This window comes from Hipposideros armiger, unplaced genomic scaffold, assembly GCF_001890085.2.
Source record: "Hipposideros armiger isolate ML-2016 unplaced genomic scaffold, ASM189008v1 scaffold_87, whole genome shotgun sequence".
In the NCBI taxonomy this organism is placed as follows: Eukaryota; Metazoa; Chordata; class Mammalia; order Chiroptera; family Hipposideridae; genus Hipposideros; species Hipposideros armiger.
This window is the reverse complement of record NW_017731437.1, coordinates 750,072-775,292: the sequence shown is the minus strand read 5'-3', so window position 1 is coordinate 775,292 and position 25,221 is coordinate 750,072. Positions and strand designations below refer to the sequence as shown.

General features: G+C 54.2%; 1 protein-coding gene across 7 annotated transcripts in view; it reads right to left on the bottom strand.

Annotated features, from left to right (window-relative positions):
- TMEM94 (transmembrane protein 94) overlaps positions 1 to 25,221 on the bottom strand; it is a 35,836-nt gene that overhangs the window by 6,639 nt on the left and 3,976 nt on the right. The window contains exons 2-17 of one of the 7 annotated variants that reach the window (XM_019644319.1): positions 17,209 to 17,335; positions 15,924 to 16,259; positions 7,816 to 7,935; positions 7,373 to 7,500; positions 6,949 to 7,085; positions 5,212 to 5,414; positions 4,223 to 4,374; positions 3,756 to 3,858; positions 3,490 to 3,576; positions 3,073 to 3,189; positions 2,658 to 2,714; positions 2,290 to 2,394; positions 2,002 to 2,166; positions 1,568 to 1,777; positions 719 to 1,034; positions 241 to 414 (exon numbers count right to left, since the gene is read on the bottom strand). In XM_019644319.1, the coding sequence (XP_019499864.1) occupies positions 241 to 414; positions 719 to 1,034; positions 1,568 to 1,777; positions 2,002 to 2,166; positions 2,290 to 2,394; positions 2,658 to 2,714; positions 3,073 to 3,189; positions 3,490 to 3,576; positions 3,756 to 3,858; positions 4,223 to 4,374; positions 5,212 to 5,414; positions 6,949 to 7,085; positions 7,373 to 7,500; positions 7,816 to 7,935; positions 15,924 to 16,094 (2,245 nt within the window). In that variant the 5' untranslated portion in view covers positions 16,095 to 16,259; positions 17,209 to 17,335. Of the gene's footprint in view, positions 1 to 240; positions 415 to 718; positions 1,035 to 1,567; positions 1,778 to 2,001; positions 2,167 to 2,289; positions 2,395 to 2,657; positions 2,715 to 3,072; positions 3,190 to 3,489; positions 3,577 to 3,755; positions 3,859 to 4,222; positions 4,375 to 5,211; positions 5,415 to 6,948; positions 7,086 to 7,372; positions 7,501 to 7,815; positions 7,936 to 13,214; positions 13,308 to 15,923; positions 16,260 to 17,208; positions 17,336 to 25,221 lie in introns of those variants that run through there. The other 6 variants (XM_019644320.1, XM_019644321.1, XM_019644322.1 and 3 more) reach the window with 6 other exon arrangements.

The window sequence follows — 25,221 nt, the reverse complement described above, 5'->3', positions numbered from 1 at the left end:
CAGGGCACTGGGCTTATAACACAGGCACTAAGCTGCCAATCCTTCAGACAGTCCCATCCTCTGTGGCTACCACCATCCTAGCCCTGGTCCCCCAACCCAATCCCTGCCGTATTTGAGGACTTAGGAAGCTGTCTAGTGCTCATCTGCCCAGGACTCCCGAAAAAGGGATGAGGAGGGCAGAGCCTTGCCCCAAGCTCCTGGAAGGTTTGGCCTGGTGTGGGCCAAGCACGGGCGGCTCACTGGTGGTGGTGTCCTTGATGAAGAGGCTGATCATGTGGCTAAGCGGGGGGCGTCGCTTGGTGACACAGGAGAGCCTCCCCAGGGAGCTCTCCTTCATCGTCTCGGCACTGGGGAGACGGTAGAGCGCCAGGTGGTTCTCCTGCTTGAAGAGCTCCTTGGCCCCGGGAGTGAAGCCTGCAGGAGGAGGGCAGCACTCAGGGCTTCGGGGAGGAAGCCCACACCATGGCACCGCCCGCCCTGGCGTAGAGCGAAATCTAGGCCACCTAGGCTGGCTCCTTCCACCTTTCCATCTCACAATCAGTCATTTCCCAGATTAGGAAGCACTGTCAAACGGCAGTGCCTGGTTAAGAGGGACAATCAGAGGCTAAAGGGGTTCGTGGGTGAATGAACAAATGCCACGCCCGGGACCGGCTGTTTGAAGTCGGTGGCCCCGCCTCTTCTCAGGGCCCAGCCACCAGCCCTGCCAGCAGCAGTGTACCGATGAGGCGGGCGAGCTCGCAGAGGCCCCAGGGCACGTGGACGGGCAGCACGGCACTGTGGCTCTCCTGCAGGGCGATGTTGCACAGGTGATCCGAGAACCGACACAGCCGCTCAGTGACGCTGGCGTTGCACAGGTTCAGCAGCACGTTGAGGCCCAGGGGCTTGAGAGACGTGAGGTGGAGCTGCCAGTTGGAGTCATCAAACTGGATGCAGGAGGGGTTCTGCTGGTCCTGCGACAGGCTCAGCATCTCCAAGTGGTAGTCACACACAAAGTCCTCGGTTTCGTAGGGCTCCCCATCCAGCCCTGGCTGGGTCTGGAGAGAATGTAAAGGGGAACAGGGGGCCTCAGGCTGGGAGGGGTGAGGGGGTAGCCCCTGAGAGAAGTCACCCCCTTCCCCGCAGAGTGTGCTCATGCTCTCCCTGTCCCTCCCGAAAACCCTCTCCCCGTCCTACCTGAGTTCCTGGCTGCTTCTAGTATCGGTGCCCAACCACACTGGCACTAAGAAGAGGATGACCAGACCAAGGAGGAAACAGTGAAGGATCTTTTTCAGCAGGGAAAATATTTTAGAGGGAGCCACTGCCTCTCTGTCTTTAGAAGGCTGTGACTAGGAGGTAGGGACCTGACCCCTACTAATGACCTTCAGCGAGACCCAGAAAGGGGGCCAAGGCCCACTTCACGGGTGAGGCCTCAGGAGGCGTCCTGCCCGGCCAAGCCTAGAGGCCTGAGGACCTGTGCTTTTGGCTCCATCCGTCCAGGCTGGGCTGCGCCCCTTGGGTCCCTTCAGCAGGGGAAGCCAGGACGCCCTGGGCCTGACCCCAGTGGCTGCTCTCCGCCCCCTCCTCTCACCTTGCTGGGCTCTTGTTCACCGCCCTCTGTGTCCCTGCTGAAGCTCACATTGGAGCCGGATGGGTGTTTGCTGCGGCCATATGCTCTGTGGTGACAGTAGGGCTCAGGGGGCTTGGGACCATCACCGGGCCAGTCGCCATGCTCCTGCTCATTGGAAAGGTGCAGGGTGGTGTTCAGGGAGCCGGCCAGCAGGGCATCTCGTTCATGGGGCTGAGGAGAGCAGGGAGCACAGGCCTCGGACCAGCGTCCCGACAGCTGCCGTGGACCAGGGAGGCAGGGCAGTGATGTCCCCTCACTGCCTTGTCTGGGGGCTCTGCCTGAACTGCTCAGAAGCAGGTCCTGATGGTGCCTGAGCCCTCCTTCCCGCTCCTAGCCTTGCCCTCCCTGAGGCCACCGGCTGGGCCCTGAGCGGGGCCCCCGGGAGCTGGCCGTACCTCCTCCTCTACCTCGGGGTGGCAGAAGGAGCGGGTGGACAGGTCATCCGTTAGGTCCTCGTGGCTGCTGTGCGGGGGCTCCATCTTCCCGCTGAAGAACAGCACGGTCTCTGGACTGGGGTTTGGCCATGACAGGATCCCCTGTTTGTCCACACAGCACAGGACCTGCAGGGAGAGATAGGTATTGGGAAAGGGGTTTGTCATTCCCCAACCTGGCAGACAGGCACCCAGACATAGCCAAAGAGGAGGCCTGCTGAGGCAGGGTCTTCCCGGAGGGCCCGCCCTCACCGTGACAGAGCCCAAGCTGTGCAGCAGGCTGGAGCTGTGGCTCAGAGTTGGCGACGTCCCCTGGATCACCCGCAGAAAGTGGCCCCAAATGCAGCGTAGCATTTCCTGGTGGGAGAAAGTCCATGAGGCCATTTGGGACTCAGCCATATTTCCTTGGAGACAGCCTCTGGGGCCAGCAGAGGAAACAATCCGGGGGGCATTGGGAAGTTGGGGTGGGAAGCATTTGTTTAGCAGAGCAGTGACACGCTGTCCACATGAGACGGGGCTGCTGGCTCCAAGAGCCCGCTGGAGGCTGGAGGGTCACAAAATAGGGGAGTCCCAGAGTTCCAGAAGGGGCCTGGGGCAGACTCCTCTCTGGGTGACTGTACCTGAGTAGAGACGGCTTCTGTATAGCTGCTGAGAGTATCCTCCGAGAACTTGGCCAGCTGCATGGCGAAGAGGGCACGAGCCTCAGCGGGGAGCTGCCCGCCTCGCACGGGCCTCCAGGCTGGCAGGTGTGGGCCCCACACCAGCGCCCAATGCCTTTGGTGAAGGACACCGGGCAGTCCCCAAATCCTGTCTGCTGAGAGCCAGGATGGATGCTCACCCACCCCCAGGGTGTGGCCTGAAGGCTCTTCTGGAAGGACAGGGCAAAGCCCTGGGGAACTGCCCAGAGCTGCCCAGGCGCTGGGCCCACGGGGGGACTGGGCTCCCGCTCCGGCTCTCTGTGCCACAAGAGACTCCCTCTTTGTTCCTGGGTTTTTTTATTTTTGCACGGTCCCCGGATGCCTTGGAAAAACCTACCAGCGAGCTAGGGGAGGCCTTGCTCATCTGGGCCAGGACACGGGCTTCTCCACAGGCGGTTGCCAGAACCCAGAGGACTGGGAAGAGCAGGGGTAGGATGGGCAACACACCATTCACCTGGGAAAGAGGGCACCACACTGAGGGAGGGAGGGAGGGAGGGAGGGAGGGAGGAAAGAAAGGAAGGGAAGGAGGGAAGGAGGGAAGGAAGGAAGGAGGGAGGGAGGGGGGAGCGGCGGGCTTCCCCCACCCTGGGGCCGGTCCCTCAGTGGAAAGGGACAGCTGTCTGGGGGCAGGAAGGGAGGACAGGAAGCAGGCATTTTCAAGCTAAAGCGTAAAGGACCCCTGGGCTGAAGAGAGGGAGGGACAGTCAGGGAACATGAGGGAAAGAGAGAAGCGAGGCGGCAGGACAGCCGCTACCTGTAGCTGGAGCAGGGTGTACTGCCAGGACGTGACTCCGGGGGCATGTAGCACGAAGCGCAGGGCGTTAGTGATGAGGAAGCTGGCCTGTCGGGAGCAGGAGAGGTGCAGCCTTGACGCCCTTTCCACAGAGGACCCAGGCTCTAAGACTCCCCTTCCTCTGCACACTCACACTCCCCGCATGGCACATGCTCACCTGGGTCTGACCCTGAGGCTCCCCCATTTCCTGCCCCTCTCCCCTGCCCCTCGCGGCCCGCCTCACGCACCAGGACCACGGGCATGGCGTAGTGCAGCATCACGGACTGCACCGTGAACCTCTCATTGTCCAGAGCGGTGACTGGGCGAGACAGGGCCATGTCCAGGCACCATCTGCGGGAAGAGGCGACCCTGTACTCAGCGAGCCCTGCTCCGGGGAAAGGGCCGAAACCCACACCTTCACTGAATGTCACTGAGTCCAGCAGTTCCTTCCTATGCCTCAGCCCCGGCCAAGTGGCCCCCGGGAGAGTGGCCTGTGGTAGCCTCCAGAGCTGTCCCCTTAGAGTTCAGACTAGAGGGAGCAACCATCCAGTCTAAGAACGCTCGCAAGACGTTAAAGAGGAGAACCTACAGCGATGCCTGCCCCAAGGGGTCCCGGTAGAAAGACGCTCCTTCCTTGTCACCCATGCGTCTGCTCACGGGAGGCGCTGGGGAAGAGAAGTCAGGGGCCAGGAGGAAGACAGGGCAGCTCCCCTACCTGATGTTGTCAATCACAGGGGTCTCAAGGACACGGAAGAGCCGGTGCTGCTGGGGGTTCTGTGGCCCTTTCTTCACTTCTCCCCGGGGGGACGGGGGTGGAGAGAAAGGGGGAAACAGGTCTCCCGGCTCCAAAACGATGTGCTCATCATCCTGCCAGAGACGAAGGGGAGGAGGGTGAGGACAATTAAAGGCTTCTTTTTTTTATTTTATTTTTTTTTTTAAAGATTTTTATTGTGGAATTGCGGGGATGGGAACAGTGCTGGGGATTTGGGGGAAGGGGAACAGACAAGTTGCTGTCATTTTCGTTCTTCAATCTAGTTGTGGAGGATGTTGCTTCACTGGCCCAAGTTGGCATGTCATTGCGCTCTTCCCGGGTGAGGCAGATCAGTCGCTGGCTTCTGGACGGTCTGGACGGCCGCTCACTGCGGCTGCTGGCCGCTCACGCTGGCTGCTGGCTACACACGGTAGCCCATGGCAACCCACTTCAGCAGTGGTTGCAGCCTACGCCGTCGCCGGCGACTCATGGCAACCCAGCTCCAGGTAGAGCTGTTGTTCAGCATCTTAGCTGTGGAGGGCAGTTTCACTGGCCCTCATATGTGGGATCCGAACCGGGGCCCTCTGGCATCCCAAGCGAGTTATTAACCATCGCGCCACTCGGCCGGCCCCAATTAAAGGCTTCTATCAGAGGCAACTCTTCCTGGACAACTCCGGCTAAGTGGAGACATCTCACGGGGTTAGGAACCATCAGTTAGCAAAGAGTCAGTTGGGGCGGGGCCTGTGGGACTGGATACCTAGCAGCTTGTAGATCAGAGAAGAACAGGACAAAGAGGAGCAAGATGTCCCAGCCCTTCTCCGTTCCCCTGCAGCCCATGTCAAGAAGCCTAGGAACTGCCCAGGAAGCTTTCGGATTAAGCCCTGGGACCCTCCCGCCGGTGCTTGTGGATGCTCCCACAGCATTGCCAGGGAGGGAGGAAAGCCTCGAGCTACCTTGATCCCCCTCAGGGAGGCGAACGATTCCTGGCCGGGCCTCAGAGCTATGATGTCTCCTTCCACCAACAGGCTAACTGGAAGGTTGACCAGATGTCCATCTCTGTAGGCCCAGTGCAGGGACCAGGATGGTGCAAAGGGCATGTGGAGGTCGGGATACATGGCATTTGGCCACTTGATCTCTTTGCCATCCCTGAGGGCATCTGACGAGAATAGAAAGGGGGAGACCACCTCACTCAGGGCTCTGCACACCAGCCGGACCCAGCACACAGTATGGAGCTTTGCCTGCCCATCTTCCGTTCCCAGAAGGCCTACGTCAACTCACGGCATTCATTTCAAAACATCCCCTCTTTCAAAGTCGCCTCGCCGGTGAAGCCTTTCCTAACCACTCAGCCCAGGCACTTCCACCTTCTCTGAAGTGCTTGTTCTTTGTACCCCTGTTCCTTTCAAATACATTTCACAAACATTGCTGATGGCTTTGAGGGGTGTGCTGAGCCCCACGAGGGGTACAAAGGTAAAAGGTGAGGATGACACAGTCCCTGCCCGTGAGGAGCCAAAACCTAGAAGAGGAGATAAGACACACGGGCAGGTAATTCCAAACGAGGCAGACACGTGTGCTGAGAGTGTAGGAAAGATCCCAGAGCTGCAGGAGCACTGAAGATCTGGGGCGATCAGAGGTGGCTTCACGGAAGAGGGGGCCTTGAAGACGGGCTTTGAAGAATGGGTGAGAATTTGTCAGCCAGAGACGAGCCCGGGAGAAGTATGCCAGGCAGAGGGGCAGCAGGGCAAAGGCACAGAGGCAGGGAAGTCTGCAACGGGTTTAGGAGTGGTGAGTAGTTATAACGTGCGGATGGAGAGCCAGAGAAGAGGCTGGAGGGGAAGGCTGGCGCCTGCACCAGAGGTTTGGGAAGCCGCGTGGGATGGCTTTGGTAAGAAAGAGGGAACCACTGATGGTTCCTGAGCAAGAGGCTCAGCTTCCCGAGAGCAGGGCCCAGCTTTCCGAGTCACCGTTCATTGTGCCCCCAGTGCCTGGCATGTGGCTGCAATTAATCAACCATATCAGATTCTCACTTAGCACTTAAACTCCCACTGCCCAGTACTGTTAGAGAAAGGTCTCATGAGAGAGGTGCTGCTTCTCTAACGAGGCCATGTGCCCCTGGGAAGCAGGAGCCACCACCTCCCAAAAGAGCCTAACGTAGCCCTCAATCCACAGCCGGGGCCTCAGAAACACGAGCTGCATGGCTGGATGAGCAGAAGTCTGCCTGCGCAGCTCCCTTCGCCTTCAGGAACTGGGCTGCTCCACCTTGGGCTCCAGGCTCCCTGCCCCAACCCCAATTCTTGACGGTATCTCAGACCTCTCCGAGCTGCCTTCCCACCTCCCCTGGCCCAGGACCACCAGACAAGGCAGACTTGGAAGAAGAAATCTCCATTAGCTTCCTGCCAAGAGAGAGGGTCTTCTCTGGTAGTCTCCCTATTAAGTCTGAGCAAGTCTGTGAGCCTCCTGGGCCACTATTAGCCTTCCTCCCTGCCCAGGCCACTGCCTGGGTACTCACAGTGGCTCAAAAGAGGGCAGGGCATCCTGCTAACTCTCTTGATGCCAAGAGCCCCTGGAATGCCTAGCAGAGGCAATGCCCATGTCCCGGGGCTCCTGGCGGGCACTCAGGAGGACAGCTCTTCAGGCCCCGACCCACCATGGGGCACCTTTCCCCACCTGACATGCCTGACCTTTGGCCTCACCTTGGATTTGGTCGATGATCCCTCGGAGCCTCCGCTCTACCTCCCGACGTTTCAGCCGATCTTGCCTCCCGATGAGGACGAGGCTGAGAAGCAGCAGGAGGAACAGCGCCGAGGCGTTCACCAGTTCCACCCCGTGGCTGGCGGGAAGGGGTGAGGGCTGCTAGCACCAACTCAACCAAGCCAGGGCCTGGACTCCACCCCCACACCCCCATCCCTTCTGAAAAGAGTGTCTCGTTCTGGTTCCGCCACCAGCCAACCAAGGGATGGAGGAGCCCTAAACAGCCCAGGCGCCCGCAGCGGGAGCAGCTCAGGGGCAGCAGCCTGTCGCCCCTGGGGTGTACTAGGTGGGACAGCAGACTTTGCTGAGGCGGGAGAGGGACAGGCCCCGACCGTGCAGTGGGGGAGGCTGGGACGGAGCTGATACCTGCCGGCCGGCTGGCCCCCGTGGCAGCCCAGCAGCAGCAGCACAGCCAGCAGCATGAGCGAGGCGCCCGGCCAGTGGAAACAGGAGCAGCGATTACTGTGGTGCAGAAAGCTGCTCCTCCACAGTTCCTGGGAGGGACCAGAGCGGGGACACGGAGGTAGGAAGCAGCCAAGATTCTCCGTCCTGCTGGACCATGGCCACCTTCCCCCCACGCCACCCAACCCAGCCTCTGTGGCTGCTGTTGTCTTCTCACTTCGCTCTCACCCAGGGTCCAGCCCGCTGGACCAAGAGAGGTCAGGACATCACTCTGAAAGGAGCCCCGACCTCTTTCTGAGTTTCAGTGATGCCTCGGTGGGGTCATGGCACCCAGGGCGACAGGGCGAGTCAGGGCCCTGAGAGTAGGACCCACGCTTCTCTGCCATCCCAGCGAGGCCCTGGCCTACCTTCCACGTGAGACATTTCTTCCGCTCCTTCTGGTGTCCTTCCAGCACCGCCTCCAGCTGCTCCTTCAGGACGCTGAGGGCCTTCTGGGTGGACAGGCCCAGGGCCAAGGGGGGCTCGCCCTGGAGGAAAGCCAGAAGAAGCACTCAGCATCTCCCCGGAGGCCCTGGGTCCTGCCAAAACGGGGCTCCCTCCTCTCCCCGCCCCAGGTCCTTCTCCCCTCCTCCTGAATCCTCACCTCCTCTTCCTCCACGGGCCCCTGTCCCTCAGGGTGTAAGCACGTTCAAATCTCCCCCAAACTAAAAGACGTTCGAGTACACAGTCCCCCACTCTTCAAAGCCAAGTGTAAAACAAAAACAGAAGCTAAACTCTATCCTCAATGTTTTCTATCTCACCGTTCACTCAACTCAACCCACTGCCACCACTACTGACATCTTTTAGATTCTATCACGTATGAACGGGAGGAGAACAAACATAGGGATGCTAGCATTTCGTGTTCCTAGAAGAAAAATTAAGAAAAGGTCCCCACCATCTTCTGTTACCACCATTTCCTAAAAAGGAGGGTGTTGCAATACTACATCACAACATCAGGAAGGACACAATCTCAGAAAAAAGACAGCTGTTCCCAGGAAAGGACAGCACACCAACTACGCTACACTCCCATCTCACTGAGGATGGTGGACAGGGGTGATTCCTGGGTGACAATGGGGGCCACCCACGCTGCCCCATGGGACCCCTGGTCTAACCTCTCCTCATTGAAACCCCCTGTTCCTGTTTTCTTCTTCTCTGACTCTGTTCTTTTTCCTCCATCTACCGCACAGTCTATCCTATCACATCTTCATAACATTACGTACGTTTCCAGGGTAACGTCGGCCACAGTGACGGAAGCACCCACCACTACCAAGCTTACACCTCCTAGATTTCACCTCTAGCCTAACCACTGCCCCAAATTCTGACCCGTTTTTTGAACTGCCTCACAGCTGTTTCACAGGCACCTGAGTCCATATGTCCAAAACCCTGAAATGGCCACCTGGCATTCCCCGCCAGAGTCTGTACTCCTCCTGCAATGACTATCTCCCCTGGGTGCCCCCCAGGCCAGAGTTGGAATCCCCAGACACTGGCCTTCCCCTGACCCCAACCCTGCCCTCCGCCTCCCACCCACCAATCTCTACCTCATCCAAACCAATTGCAACACCCAGGCCAGAGTAAGCAGGTGTCCGATCACCTGAACCCCTTTCCCTTTAAAATCAAGTCCAGAGTCCTGAGCGTATTCTGTGATCCACCGGCTTCTCCAGCCCTTTCTGCCTCCTTTCCTGCCATCCTCCTCCAGCTCAGGTGCAAACACCCTATGCATTTTCCCAGCCAAGAACAACACTCCCCGCCCCAAACAACTCTCACCTCTCCTTCGAGACAGCTCAAACATCACCAGCTCTAGGGAATTCTCCCCAAACCCAGGGCTGCACTTACAGGGGGAAGTTTGTATTCCAATAGCTTCCTGGCTCACAGCCTGCCTCATACAGAACTGTCATTATGGATTTACTTGTCTGGCTCTTCCACTAGACTGCCAATTCCTTGAAAACAGGTCCTGAATTCTTCCATCTCCATACCCCTCCCACCAACTGCTAAGACAGTACCCGGCACACAGCAGCAGCTCAGTGAATATGAGCTGAGTGAATGAATGAATGAATGAATGAATGAATGAATGAATGAATGAACACATACACAGGTAGCTTCACTGATCCCAGTGATACCTTCATCAGGGGTTGTCATCCCAGGGTCTATAGCAGAAACACCTGGAGCTTTTAAAAACATGGATGTCCACGTCCCGCCCCAGACCTACTGAATCCAAGCCTCTGGGGGTGAGGCCTGTCCCAGGGTGAATCTGAAGCACAGATCCCAGCATGGGGGTCCCAGGTAAAAGAATACCCCCAGGGAAGGAAGTGCCTGGAGGAGGGGTGAGGCTTTTCCAGGGCCACCTGAAGAACCCCAGGAAACGTTCCTGAGCAAGAGGAGCAGAGTCCTAGACCTGAGGCACCAGGAAGGGGGCTTGAGGTCATCTACTGAGTCCTGACCAACGTCACTGGGCCGGTGACACCCCGGCTGCTCCACTTGAACTCCTATCACCTCTGTCTGCCTTCCCCAGGGTCTGCCCTGGCTTTGCCCAGGAATGTTCTGGCTTTTCTCCTCCCTGCCCCCGCACAAGACACACATCTCCAAGACTAGAAGAGGATGCTGGACTGGGGGACAGCAGCCTGCGGCTGCAGACCTGTTCTGGTAGGACACACCTGAGTGGAGCCCTCACACGGCCCACTGCCAGCTTCCTCGGCCTGAGGGATGAAGGCAGGCTAGCGAGTGCGCCTGGCCCAAAGACTTCCCAGATCCCTCGCCTATAACTCACCTAATCCCCACTCTCCACGGTGGCTTTGGGGGATTATGAAGATAAGAGCTGCTTCTTCCCACAGGGGATAACTGCTTATTTCAGCTCAGGAAGAAAGGGTCCCCTGGGCAAGGGGCCCGCACCCTGGCATGGGTAAATGCTGTTCTCTGAAGTACCCACCTCCCTTTGGCAGGGATCCTGGGGCTGCCCTGAAAGGCTGTGGTCCAGGACAAATGAGTGGCAGGTAAGACTAAGGTCTATACCCTGCCTCCTTGACTCCTGACATGCAAGGGAAGGAAGTGTCCAGGAGGGTTGGAAAGGGACGAGAGAAGGCAAAGGGGACCGTAGGCGGCTAGCCCGGAGTGGGGGGTGCCCGTCCCTCCCAGCCCAGGGAGGAAGGAAATTTGGAAGGCACAGCTGCTGCAGCTGGGGCCAGGGTGAGCGAGCAGGGCCGCCTGTGCCTGCCCTCCCCACTGCCGCTTCCTCCCTCAGGCTCAGCTTTCCACGCACACTCCTCAGCGTGGGATAGGAGAGTTCCTAGGATGCTGCTGCCTAGGCCAAGCCTCCAGAAATTATAAAGTCAGGAAACCTCTTGGAGGCGGGGAAGGTCTGGCCTGCAGAGGTGAAAAGTCTGCACACAAAAAAGACCGGGACTGGGCAGGAGAAAGGAAGGGCCTGACAAAATCGACAAATCCCACGGGGCTGCAGGTCCCCTGGGAGCTGCTCAAGCTGAAATGAGGACCAGGTTCTGGAAGGCAGGGCAAGACTAAGAGGAGTCACCAGCAAGACAGGGCAGCGTCCCTCTTCCAGCCAGGCCTTTAGAACGTGGGCACTCGGCAATCACCCTCCGCTTGCCCTGTGGCTATCCTGACATCTGCTGCCTTATTCCAGGCGCCCCCAAACCCAGGCCCTCTTCCTCCCCTGCCCAGCCATCCCTTCACTCTTTCTCTCTGCCCCCAGGTTCCTAGAACCTGCAGGCTGCTGCTCAGGTGCGGGAGGTATGGGCCAGCGGAGGCAGGAGGGCGCCTGCAGAATGGAAGGCATACGTCTGCCCCCGCATGTTGTGTCTGGCCAGGAGCACCAACTCCAGACTGGCGATTAAAGATGGCAAGCAGAGGAAAAATAAGTCATTCTGTAATTACATGCCTTCCCAAGAAAATGCCTGCCCGCACAGGCTAGCCCTGGGGTGAGGACACAGCCTGCTGGGCCAACCGACCCGCCATGCCCCAACCACCCTTATCCAGCTGCCATGGCCACTCACCGACCTGAATGACAACACCTTACCCAACCTCCGGCACAGGGTCCCAGTTCCAGGTAAAGCCACTGTTTCCCTTTTTGTGTGGTGGCTTTCCCCCCTTATGTGTGAGGAACTTGGTGGAAGACCCTTACCCTTTCCGAAGGAAATTCAGAAACGGCTGGTGGGCCAGCGGGCTCTGCCAGCCTTTCTCAAAGCATGAGTTAGGCTGGGCGTCCCAGTGCGCCTGGGTACCAACCGGGAGACTGTGCCAGGATGAGTATTGGTTGTTTGAGAAATAAAGACCCGAGGTGTACACACACAATCTGAGGTCGGCTTCTCTTGCCTACCAGGGCCAAGAAGCGGGAAGAAAATCTGCTCCGGCCTTAAGTACACAAAGGCACTTCCTGCTTCCCAGATGCTCAGAAACCCCCTCCACACACGCACACAAAACCAGGCACCTCCAGAGAGGGCGAGGAGCAATGGGTGAGCAAAGCCTCGCACCAGAGGGGAGGCGAGGCCCTGCTTCTCCACCGACACAGATACTTTGCAGGTAGAACCAACCGCCTCCCACTGGTTTCACTGCTCAGGCTCAACCAGGCCTGAGAGAGTAACTTGAGGCTCTGGGAAGCCCAGGCTCGGAGAGGCTGGCAGTAAACCTGCATCGTGCTCTGGGCTTCTTCTCCCTGTTCCATCATCCAAAGGAGACACTGGCAGAGCAGGGGGGTTCTTTGAGGAGCAGCATGGTGCTGAAAGAACTGTCAAGTTAGGACCTGCTACTAAACAGCACCAGCTCTGCAGGGCCCGGAGCTAAGCATCTGGGTCAGTCCAATGAGCCTTTTGAGAGCCAACACACCTGCACTCTCCTGGGCCACCCTCGTCAGGTCTCAGGTGGCCCAGAGCCAGAAGCCCCCCAACCCCCAACCCCTGTCCCTTTGGGACTCCTCCAAAGTTCTGTCAGCACAGCAGCTGTTGTCTTCCCTACTCCACCTGTTTGAGGAGCAAACAGAATCAAGGTTCCCCCAGGCTCAGATAGACAATAAATTTCGACCTTGATCCTTGGCCTTGACAACAGCAGATAACCACTAATAGAACTGGCTGGCCCCTTTGCCAGGTCCCACCATCATACCCAGTGCAGGTGGGAAGAGGACCAAAGCTGGACTCCACATAATGCCAGGATCACCGAAGCAGAGACTCGGCCACTGTCCACCAGGGACTTTTTTAGCAGTCATGACAAATCTTTTCGGAGTTTGCCCAGACACAAATCGACTCTGTCTGCAGTCAGGCCAGTCAAAGCCTCAAGCTTCCTCCCCTTCCTCTCTCCGGGCTCACGCTGACCACGAAACTCACCCATCTTCTTCCTCCTGCAGCCACCAAGACCTAAGAAGAAAGCACCCAGGCCTGGTTGCTCCTGTCTCAATGACCCACGTGGTCCAGGGCAAAAAGCCCCCTCATTGGCCCCAAGGAGGACTGATATCCAAGCCCAGAGCTTCCCATCACTTGTGCATGGAGACCTGGGTCCCAGCGTCAGGGAGACAGATGCCCCCCTGGGAAACTCGGCTCCAGTCCTGCTCTGGGTGACTTGGGAGGCTAGCTGGCAGCTCCCTAAACACACCGGCTTTCTGGCTCCCATTCCTAGCCTCCTTCCACTGTCCTAGCTACCTCGTACTCCGACCAGCCTCCTGTTCGGCATCCATCAAGACTTGTGGCAAACGCTACCCCAAGCTCTCTGCAAAAAGCGGGGAACAAGGCATTGGAACCGAGCTGTGCACCCGTGCTGGCATACTCACTTTGTTGCGCTTGCCCTGAGGGGACATCCATAGCTCTGTCTGCTTAAAGAGCATGAGCCACAAGGAGTCGGCTACAGGACTTCCAACACGGCCCTCAGAGAGAGGCAGAGAGAGAAAAACGAGGGAGGAAGAGTGAGAGAAGAAAAGGAAGAAAGGAGAGAGCTAGAGAGCGTGTGAGAAAGGAGCCGCAGGCAGCCCAACGCAGCTTCAATCTGCTGATGAATTCAGCCTATTTCCAGTCACGCTGCAGACTGAGCGAGGGAAGAGGAGGAGGCAGCCTGCAACAGCAGCAGCCTAGGGAGGAGGGAGCGAGGGGGGGCGGCGGCTGAGAGGAGAAAGTTTGTGGATGCTCTGCCAGATGTCCAGGAGCTTGGCCCATTCATCAGAGGAGGCCACTGCGGGGTGAGCAGAGGGGCGAAGTGCAGCCAAGGGAGCGGACAAGGGGGCGGAAGGCAGGAGGAGAAGCTATGCAGACACAGCTGCTGCCGGTCAGGGCAACTGCCCGCATCAGGGAGCGTCTGGATTCCCTTCCCAGACTACCTTTCCTTGACCAGAGTCACTGGGCGAGGTGAGGGGCCCCACTGTGGTGAGCTGCCATCACGAGAGCTCCCCCAAATCACCAAGGCTCCCAGCGTGGAGCCAAGCCAACAACAAACAGCTCTTTCCACAGTCAGAGCTGCAGGAAGGAGGGGAGAGGGGACTTGCAAGTTATTAATAGCAGCACATCCTGCACGGAGGGGGACTGGCTCTGAGTAGACTGGAGCACTGACTTCTGGGGGGCAGCGCAGGGGGCCAGGAAGAGAGTGGAAGAATCCGGTGGGAGAATCCAGCAGAAGAGGGGAGAGCCCACTGAAAGGTGGGCCTCCGAGGATTCCAACACCCGGGACCCAACGCCTTCCCACCAGCTGGTGCGGGGACCCCAACGGCCACTATCCCATGCCCATGAAGAGCCCCACCAGCAGCTGGTGACCCCTCTGTATTGACATACACCTGCTGAAGTGCTGCTGGAACCAGGAGAATGTGGACACCCAGGCCGCATGTCCCAGGCAGAAAGAGGGGGCCAGTGACTTGGGGCTCCCAACTCGGCACCTCCCGGAGCGTCAGCAGAGCCTGAGCGTCTCTCTAGGACCCTGAGTTTGACACACAGGAAGCTCTCGGCACTTCCTCTGGGTGAAGGAGGGCAAAAGGCCCTGGGACTGGATGGGAAACTTCTCTGCCCACGTCCAGGCCACCCTTCGGATGGGGCCGCAAAACCCCAAGGGAGAGGAAACAGCCTAATGACCCAATAACCAGAGAGCGCAGGCTGGAGCCTGAGCACGTTTCTCCAGGGCCCATGTTTCCTAGACGACACCATCTCTAGCTGCAGGGAAGGGAAAAGAGCCTCTCCCCTCCCCCGTCTCAAGCACAGCTCCCTGTGGGGCCCCGGCAAACCCTGGGCTGAGTGGGAAAGAAAAGGAGGGGCCCAGGCTAGGCAGTCCAGAGGTTAAGGGCAGGAAGGCTCTCTGAGGCGCAGGCCAGGGGGAGGCGGGGTGAGCTTCAGAGCAGCAGCCGCCGTAAGGATGGCTGCAGCCTGAGCAATGCAGGGAGGAAGAGTCCTGCCACCCGGTCCCATGCCCCCAGGTCGAGCTTCTCCTTTAGCTTTCTACCAAGGCGCTGATCTGTGGAACCATGACCAAGCAAACACCCTCCCAGCTCACAGGACCTAACCCAGGTGTCCCGCAGGGTCCCACGCAGCCTGCCGCCTTCCTACACTGCCCGTTTCAGCAAGTGAAAGGGCCGCTCTGCATCTAAGAAGCAGAAACCCAGATGGCCACTGCTACAGCGGGTCCACCATGGGCTGGAGGATAAGACAGGGGGAGAGGAGGCTCCGAAGCAGACACTGAGGACAGGCAGATCACAAAGAGAAGGGGGACAGGGTGCAGAAAATCAAACAGCAGCAGCCAAACGGATCCTGAGCTACAGCCAGGGGACAATAGGCCCCCTTTCCATCAGCTACCACCATCCCGCTCTCTCTCTCCCACTCCTCCAAGAAGCCTTTCACTGTCCACAGGGATGATTATCTTTACAAGTCCATTTATACAACTCACAAGGGAGAACCCCCACCAGGTTCTATTACTCTGCTGCTTGTACTGCCAATTCATCAGCTAGACTGTCAGCCTCTCCAAGCCAGGGGCCACCTCCCCAGTGCCTGGAGTTCTACAACCCAAAGGAAGCACTCCATAAATAAGGCTACTGCTAATGGTGACAATGTTCTCTAGTTCAGGATTCAGCTATCCAGGAAGAGATAAACGGGGATAAAGGAAAATCCTCCAGGAAAAACGGCCCCTAAGAGCTAGCCAGCCTGGGCTCTCAAGTGGTCTTCCTCAGGCTTGAGAGAGAAGCCAGCCCCCCTGGATCACTGGACTTTGCTTCCCCTGTTCGCTAGGAACTGATGTTTCAGCAACAAGCTAGAACCGGAAGATAATGCTGTCCTCTGTTTTGGGGACATTCAGCCTCACCCAGGCAGGCCACCACCATATTGCACAACATTATTGCCTCTGGGGTGGGGGTGGGGCTCCCTGGAATTGAGCAGTGCACAGCCCTTGCAACTGTATGCAGCAGTCTTGTGCCCAGGCTAGGGGAGAGGTAAGTGTAGCTTTCCCTGTGTGCCGATCATTGCTAGAATGGACAGAGCATCCAGAGCATCTGTGAACAGGAGGCTGAACATACCTGCTTCAGGGTCCACCAGCCTGTTCCACAGCTGGTCCAGAGGCACGTGAGGCCTGGAGCTGAAGAAGTCAGCAGTCGGCCAGGCAGCACCAGAGGCGGTGTGTGGACCCACAGCTCCCTCTCCCTTTCCAGACTTCCCAAGGTCTCTTTGGCAGGAAGATCACTACCCATAAGTTCAAGTTAATAAATATTTACTAAGCCCTTGCTACATGGCAGGCTGTATGGTAAGAGCCAGGGAACAGCCAGATTATTTCAGTAGTGTAGCAAGAACGATGCTGAAAGGAGGGACCTCTGGAGAGGGGAGGGAGGATTTATCTGGAGAAGGTGATGCCTAAACTGGGTCAAGAAGAAAGAACAGTAGGAGTTTGCCAGGAGAAAACGTGGGGGGTATTTTAGGGTAACAGCCTAAATGTGGAGCGTGTGCCCAGGCTCTGAAGCATTCAGGATTACCAGTGGTCAAGGCCACGGCAGGGGGGCTGGGGGCTCTGGGCTAATGAGCAGGAGCGGATTTAGGGAGGGCTCCCCAGCCACACTAAAGGTTTCAGCAGGTGGCACGGAGCCACGGATGGCTTGTAAGCAAGGGTAACAAAAGGTCAGCTCTGCATTTGGGATCATTTTCTTTGACAGCAGAGTGGAGGAGGAAGATCAGAGAAGCGGGCCTGTTAGAAGGTGTGGCAGAGGTCCAGGCAAGGGATGAAAGGACCTCCTGTAGGGCGGCCTTGTCACAAGAGAGGGATACTCTGACGACAAATCTACCTCCATGCAAAGACGGTGTACCTGGAGGCTGGTGCACCTGAGGTCAGGCTGGGAGGAGGCGGCCTGGACCTCCTGGCCGCTCACCGCAGCTGAGCTGATTACGCAGCTGTGTTTGGAGTCTGACTGGGGAGCTCATCCCTAACCACAGAGGGGGTGCCCAACAGCACTCAACATGGTTCAGCAGGTTGGGGCAGAGCCCCAGCGAAGAGCAAACAAACGAAATTACACACCCCTGGGCAAGAAGCGGAAGACTGGCTCGGAGCCAACCCCAGTCAGAAACCCGTGCCCTGGCAGTCATGTTAACGGGTCCACCTCTGCCCTGTACTCGGGGCTCCCTGGGTCTCTGCTTTCCTGCTGAGCATAGCACCCTCTCAGAGGGGATCATGTTCACACACCCCAAACTTCAGAGCCATGACCCCTCCCACTTTGGGTTTAAAGACCCCAAATAAGGACCTCCCAGGCAAACACAAGTACAGAGATTCCAACAGACACACAGACAATCCCCATGAGGGAGTCAAATATGGCCTACCGCATGCTTCTCCTTCAGGTCCATGGGCCCAGAGTACTGCAGGCATGCCCAGATGAGTGTGGTCACCCCCGAAAGGAAGGCTGCTCCCCAACATGTACAAACCCAGTGACTGTCACAGTCACAGCATCTGGGGGAAAAAAGAGAAAGAAATCGCTCGAGTCTAGGTTGCTGGAATGGGCGGCTATTGTAAAACACAGCAGTATCATGTAAACGACGGAGTGGTACACGGAGAAAAGGGGTGTCACTGACCACCGGTGCCCCGGCCGGCCCTGTGCTAGCAGCAGAGCTTCCCTGAGCAGTCGGCTGTGAATGAATTCCTCTCTCTGAGCCCAGGAGGGAGAGGGCATCAGAGAGGATGCTGGGGTGCAGCTTTCCCTCTATGAACCCTAATATTTCGGAGGCACATATGTTTTGTTCCACGTATACTCTTCCTTGCTGACGCCCGGCAGGCAGGAAAAGCCCTGGTTTATCAGCTTTAGAAAAAGCCCTGGTTTATCAGTTTATCAGCTATAGAAAGTGAAGATTAGCTTTAACATCAACTGGAATCTAGATACAACTCAAATAATATGGAGAGTGGCGGCGAGAGCAGTGGAGATGGCAGAAAGTAGAGACGTGATCACTCTACTGCTGCCACCAGGAGCCTGGCGTCCATCTGTTCCCATTTTCTGGGAAACACACAACACCCATGCCAACACATACATGCCAACGGACAGCCAGACCTCTCGTGCGGTTTGCCGACAGGGCAGCACTCACCAGGCACCTGGGCAGATGCCCACAGGACCGTGGTCCAGTCTGACAACAGTCTGGAAGATGAAAAGTAGCCCTACCCCCCCACCCCTAACCCCCTCCCCACACAACCCCTGACCCTCACCCATCCATCCTGGCAGCCAACACACTTTCATGATTTCAGACCAGGGCATGTTTGGGTAAAGAGTGCCACTGAGTAATCTGGTTTGGTGCCAGGTGAGTCCTCATGGGGAAAGCACTAACCTGCTGACTAGGACAGTTTTTTGGGGGGCCTGCAGTTAAGAGGAGCTGGTCAGAAGCCCAGAGAACTGATCCATAAAAGCTCTGTCTAGAAAGAAAAAAGCTGTGTCCAGAGGACCCCAGCCAGGAAGCCCAGGCTCTGAAGCCACCGACAACTCTCTGAAATCCCATCTGATTCCTCACAAGGCACCCCAGGCCTGTGCTGCCAAGTCTCTCCCTACCCTTGTCTCTCCAGCCAGGGCTTTCAGAGCTGAGCAAGCCCCAAAGGGTCAGTGACAGACAGTGAGGCTGGAAGCAGCCTCGCCAAGCAGTGACATTCGGTCTTGGCAGCCACCTGAAATGAGATCTTGAGAGGCCGAATCCACTTCTCCCCAAGGCCGCTCTGACTCAGGCTGCCCTGGCCCTGTTTACGAGTACAGCTCAAGGTCCCCATGACACCCCGTCCCAGCAAGGGTTGGATGAGGTAGCTGCCACACAGGGAAAGGCACCAGGAGCCAGATGGGAATTGTGCTTAACTCCTGCCAACACTACAAGAGTGAAATAACTCTGTGGCCAGCTGAAGCCACAGCAATTCAGAGAGGGCAGCCAGGAGCAGGACATTTTTCTAAGAGTCTCTGTTTTCCCATTACTCCATACATGGGATTCTGGGAGAGAGCTGTCCTCGACTGTCTGATCTGAAACCAGCAGCTGTATCTTTAATGGGTGAATTCAACTCCTGGCCCATGGTGAAGAAAAGCACAGGCTTCAAAGCCAAATACGCCTGGGTTCGAACCCTGACTCCAACATGTATCAAATGCTAATTGACCTTGGCAAATGACTTGTCTCTCTGCGCCTCAGTGACCTTGGTCACAGAATGGAAATGATGACACCTATTTCAAAGAGGAGCAACAAGAATTATGTAGAATATTATATGCAGAGGGCCTAGTACAGTATTTGGCACATAGTAGGTCGTAATACATAGTTGCCATTACTGTCATCAGCAAACAAGAAATATGATCAAAGTGAGGACTCAAAAGTAAGGAGATGAAAAAGAAATGAAAGGCATAAAGATTGTAAAGAAATAAGGAAAGCTGTCTTTATTTGAAGATTAGATCATATATGTAAAAAATCTTAAGGAATCTACAAATAAAATATTAGAACAAATAAGTGTGCAAGGCTGCAGGGTACAAGGTAAAAATACAAAATACAAATATAAATTAAATGTCTATATGCTATAATGAAATATAGGAAACTAAAAAATTTTAAATATCACTTATAATAGTACAAAAAAAATGAAATACTTAAGGATGACTTTAATAAAAATATATCTAAGACCTGTACACTGCTGAGAGAAACTAAAGAAGGCCTAAATAAATGAAAATATATACCATGTTCATGGACTGGGAGACTCAATATTAATATGTCAATTATCCCCAAATTTATCTATAGATTTAATACGATCTCAAAGTCCCAGCTGACAGTTTCGTAGAAATTGACAAGCTGATTTAAAATTTATATGGAAAGGTAAAGAATTTAGGATAGGCAAAACAATTTTGAAAATGAAAAACAGTTAGAGGCCTTACACTGCCTGATTTCAAGACTTAATATAAAACCATAGAAATCTACACATGCGGTACTAGTATAAAGAGAGACATACAGCTCAATGGGACAGAAGAGAAAGTCCAGAAATAGACCCATGCGTATGGAAAACAAACCTTGACCCTCACCTCATACCATACACAAAAATTAACTCAAAATGGATCACACATCTAAATGTAAAAAGTAAACCTATAGAACTTCTAGAAGAAAATATGGGGATGGGAATCGTTGTGACTCGGGATAAGCAAAGATTTCTTTCTTTTTTTTTTTTTTTAATTGGGGAATTGGGGGAGGGAACAGTGTTGGGGAATCAGGAAAGGGGAACAGACAAGTTGCTGTCCTTTTGTTCTTCAGTCTAGTTGTGGAGGGTGTCGCTTCACTGGCCCATGTTGGCATCACCACCACACACTTCCCGGGTGAGGCAGTCTCTCTCCAGCCATTAGATGGCCGCTCACAGTGGCTCACGGCAGCTCACAAAAGCGCACGCCCGCTGCCAGCCAGCCCTACTACAGCCCATGCCATCACCAGCGACTCACAGCAGCCCAGCTCCAGGTCGAGCTGTTGTTCACCATCTTAGCTGTAGAGGGCACAGCGTCACTGGCCCTCATATGTGGGATCCAAACCAGGGTCCTGCTGCTCAGAGCTGGCGTCCCAAGCCAACTCCTAACCAACATGCCAATCAGCCAGTCTGCAAAGATTTCGTAGACCATGAAGAACATGAGCCATAAAACAATTGCATATATTTAGTAAGTGTAAGGAATGGTCCTGTTTTCAAAAAATATAAGATATGGTCCCTTCCCTCAAGGGATTTAAAATATAGCCAGTTTTTGGCTACTGTGAAAAAAGATAGCAAAAATTCAAGTTGGAATTAAAATTCAATGAGAATTTGCAGGAGGAAAAGATCACAGGGGACTTGGCGATGCCACGGATCGCTTCTGAAAGAAGCAAGGCCCAAGCCATGCACTTAAGAAAGCTTAGGAGTAAGAAGAGGGAGAGCAACCCAAGCAAGAACTGGAAGTCCCCACAAAAGTACCAAGGAAGAACCGCAGGAGCCTTTTTGAAAGATGTGACCTGACCTGTTTGGTTAGAGCACAAGGCCTGAGAAGGTAAGAGTGAAGAAATGAAACGTAGGACAGGAAATCAGGGGCCGAAATGCAGAGGCCCTGAGGAGGCACTGAAGGTTTCTGAGCGGTCCCAGAAGTTTAAGAGGGTAGAGCATGAATCAGAGGAGGAAGGGAAAGAAATTACAGGCAGAAGAATGAGAAGAAAATGATGATTTTCTTGGTTTGTCAAGGTAAGTATCCACACAAAGGCAGCCAAGAAGTCATGAAAACAAAGGGCTGGATGCTTCCTGCTGCCAAGCTCAGAAACCAGAATAAAAAAAAGCTAAATGGGGGCTGGCTGACTTGCGTGTTGGTTAGGAGTTGGCTTGGGACACCAGCTCTGAGCAGCAGGGCCGTGGTTCGGATCCCACATGAGGGCCAGTGATGCTGCACCCTCTACAGCTAAGATGGTGAACAACAGCTCGACCTGGAACAGGGCTGCCAGTGAGTTGCCAGCGATGGTGTAGGCCGCAGCCCCTGCTGCAGTGGGCTGCCGTGAGTTACTGTGAGCCACTGGCAGCCAGCGTGAGTTGCTGTGAGCCACCGTGAAAGGCCGTGCAATGGCTGGCGAGTGACTGCCTCACCTGGGAAGAACGCAATGATAATACCAACTTGGGCCAGTGAAGCGACGTCCTCCACAACTAGACTGAAGAACAAAGACAGCAACTTGTCTGTTCCTCTTCCCCGATTCCCCAATGCTGTTCCTCTCCCCCAATTCCCCAATAAAATCTTAAAAAAAAAAAAAAGAATATAGATGGTAGTTTTCTAAAAAAATAAAAACATCTTTAAAAAAAAAAAAAGAAAAAGCTAAATGGGTCCCAAGGTTCAGGTTGAGGGCAAAAGGAGTTGGCTGTCCTTTTTATTTTTTTTTAAGATTTTATTGGGGAGTCAGGGGAGGGGAACAGCCAAGTTGTTGTCCTTCAATCTTAGTTGTGGAGGGTGCAGCAAGCTCAGCACCACGTCCAGTCGTGCCGCTCCGCTCAAGGTGCTGTGTTCAATTAGCTGAGGGTGGGCATAGCCACCATCCCTTGTGGAGTCGAACCAGCAGCCTTGTTGTTAAGAGCGCACTCTATCCCCTGAGCCACCCAGGTGGAAGCTCAACTCAAGGTGCCAATTCAGTCTTTAGTTGAGGGCGGGCATAGCCCACCATTCAAACTGGCAGCCTTGTTAGGAGCATGTGCTCTCACCAGCTGAGCCATCCTGCCTCCTGTTGGCAGCTCAGCGGCAGCTCAGCTCGGGCCAGGAATTGAACCGGCGGCCCTGTTGCTCAGAGCTCGCACTCTTGGGCAAGCTCTTAACCAACTGAGCCACTTGGCCAGCCCCTGGCTGTCCTTCTTTTCCCTTCTAATATAACCTTCACTAACTGAGATGGCACTCTAGCCATGCACAACACACCAAAACCACAATTTGGGGGACTTGTATTTGGCTGAGTAGCTATGCCCACAGGTACTAATTGATGGATTGATATCTGGAGGAAGGTTTTTAATAGCAAGCCTCAGGGTTCTTGGAGGCATCTTAGTCAATACTTTCATCAAAGATTTGAGTAAGGAAACAGATGGTATGCTCATCAAATTCATGGATGGCTTAAACCTGGAAAGTAGACCAAAGTCAAGATCCAAGAAGATCTCAACAGGCTGAAATGATGGGCCAAATCGAATAGATTCAATATTAAGTCCTGCGCTTAGGTTCAGAAAGTACTGTATCAAGCTACCATAAATGGCTTAGTTAAATGCAGTGTCAATAAAAGCGACATGGCCGCCCAAAGTTCATTCACTCTTAGTCTGCAATAACAGACGTGCCATGTGGTCACGAAGAGAGGAGTAAGTCTGATGTCTGCACATATCAGAGCACACCTGGAATATTTTGTTCGTTTATGCATCACACTAACGACACTGACAAAACTGGAATGCTTCCAGACAGCAGCAACCAGGTTGAAGAAACTACAACATGAGAACTAGTAGGAAAAACGGAAGACGCTTAGCCAGAACGTCAAAATATGTGCAGACATCACACTCTTCTAGCTCTGCTCTCAAAAAGAGTGTGATGGCTGCCAGGAGAAAGAAGGGTCAGGCTTACTGCGGGAGGCTCCAAAAACAGCAGAGGGAACATATAGGGAGGCAGATTGGGACTTGATATGAGCAATATTTTTTACATAATTAGAACTGTATTTAAAAAATGGAAATAGGGGTCAGCTGAGTGGCGCGTTGGTTAAGAGTTGGCTTGGGACGCCAGCTCTGAGCAGCAGGGCCCCGGTTCGGATCCCACATGAGGGCCAGTGATGCTTCACTTAGCCAGTGAAGTTAAGATGGTGAACAACAGCTTCACCTGGAGCTGGGCTGCCGTGAGTCGCCGGCGACAGCGTAGGCTACAGTGGGGCTGGCTGGCAGCTGGCGTGCGCTTTTATGAGCCGCTGTGAGCAGCCGTCCAATGGCCAGCAAGCGACTGCCTCACCCAGGAAGAGTGCAGTGGTGATGCCAACAGGGGCCAGTGAAGCAACGTCCTCCACAACTAGACTGAAGGACAAAAGGACAGCAACTTGTCTGTTCCCCTCCCCTAATTCCCTAATAAAGTCTTAAAAAAAAAATGGAAATAGGCTGCCCTGAGAGGCAGTAAGTTGCCCATTACTACAGAGATCCAAGCAGAGGCTGGGAAATTATGGAGACAATACATACGTCAGGTAGCAAATAAGAAAGAGTGACATTTTATGGTCCCTTCTAACACTGAGAGTAGGAAACCAAGAAATCCAGTAGCTTCTACATATGAAAAGATGCTCAACTCCACGCATAGTAAGAGATCTTCAGATTAGACTACCCCAAGAGAACAAAGTTGGAAAACTTTCACTACCTGACTTCAAGGTTTATAAAGCTGCAGTAACTACTCAAGGCAGAGTGGTATTGGCCTGGTAATAGAATCTAGAAATAGATCCAGACATATATGGTCAGTTGATATTCGAGAAAGGTACAAAGGCAATTTAGTGGAGAAAAGATAGTCTTTTTGACAAATTGTGCTAGAGCAATTGAATACTGAGATGCAAAAAAAAAAAAAAACCATCTGGAACTATAACTCGCACCATCTGCAAAAATTAACTGAAAATGATCACAGACCTTAATGGAAAACTATAAAATTTTTAGAAGATAGGAGGAAATCTTTGTGACTTAGGGTTAGATTTCTTAGATTCAATACCAAAAGCATAACCCACAAAAGAAGAAATTAATAAATTGGAACTGAGTAGCTGAAACAGGAGTGTGAGGGAGACTTCACTGTATATACTTTGGTGACGTTTGATTTTCAAACCATGTGAATGGTTTCAAATGTACCTTTAAAAAAATCAGCCGGGCTGGCCGAGTGGCTCAGTTGGTTAAGAACGCAAGCTCTGAGCAACAGGGTCGCCGGTTCGATTCCCACATGGGTCGGTGATCTGCGCCCAAGCTGAGCTGCCGCTGAGCTGCCAACAGGTGGCAAGATGGCTCAGCTGGTGAGAGCATGTGCTCCTAACAACAAGGTTGCCAGTTCAACTCCCACATGGGATGGTGGGCAACACCCACCCACAACTAAGATTGAACACTGCACCTTGAGCTGAGCTGCCCTGGGCTGCTGACCAGTGGCCAGATGGTGACTGGACTTGGATCTGAGCTAGTTGTGCCCTCCACAACAACTTGGCTGCTCCCCTTCCCTAATTCCCCAACACTGTTCCCCTTCCCCAATTCCCCAGTAAAAAAAAAATCAGCAACCTCTCACTGCTGGGGATATACCCAAAAGTGAAAACAGAGACTTATATTTGTACACTCATGTTCATAGGAGCGTTATTCACAATGGCCAAAAGGTAGCAGCAACCCAAGTGTCCACTGACAGATGAACGGATAAACAAAATGTGATATATATAATGGAATATTCCTCAGCCTAAAAAGAAAGAATACTCTGACAGATGCCACAACGTGGATGAACTTTGATGACCTTATACAAAGTGGAATAAGCCAGTCATAGGACAAATATTGTATGATTCCACTTATATGAGGTCAAATTCATAGACACAGAAAGTAGAATGGTGGTTGTCAGAGACCAGGGAGCAGAGGAAATGGAGGGTTAGTGTTTAATGGGGACAGTTTCAGTTTGGGAAAATGAAAAACTTTTTAAGATGAAAGGTGGGGATGGTTACACAACAATGTGAATGTACTTGATGCCACAGGTTAAAATGATAAAGTTTATGTATATTTTATCACGATAAAAAAAATCAGCAACTTCCGATTCTAATTTTGCAACTGCCTCTGGCTTATGTCACTAAGCAATCTTCCCCCCTTGCATTCCATGTCAACTTTAGAGATGCTTTTGCTCTTTTTTTTTTTAA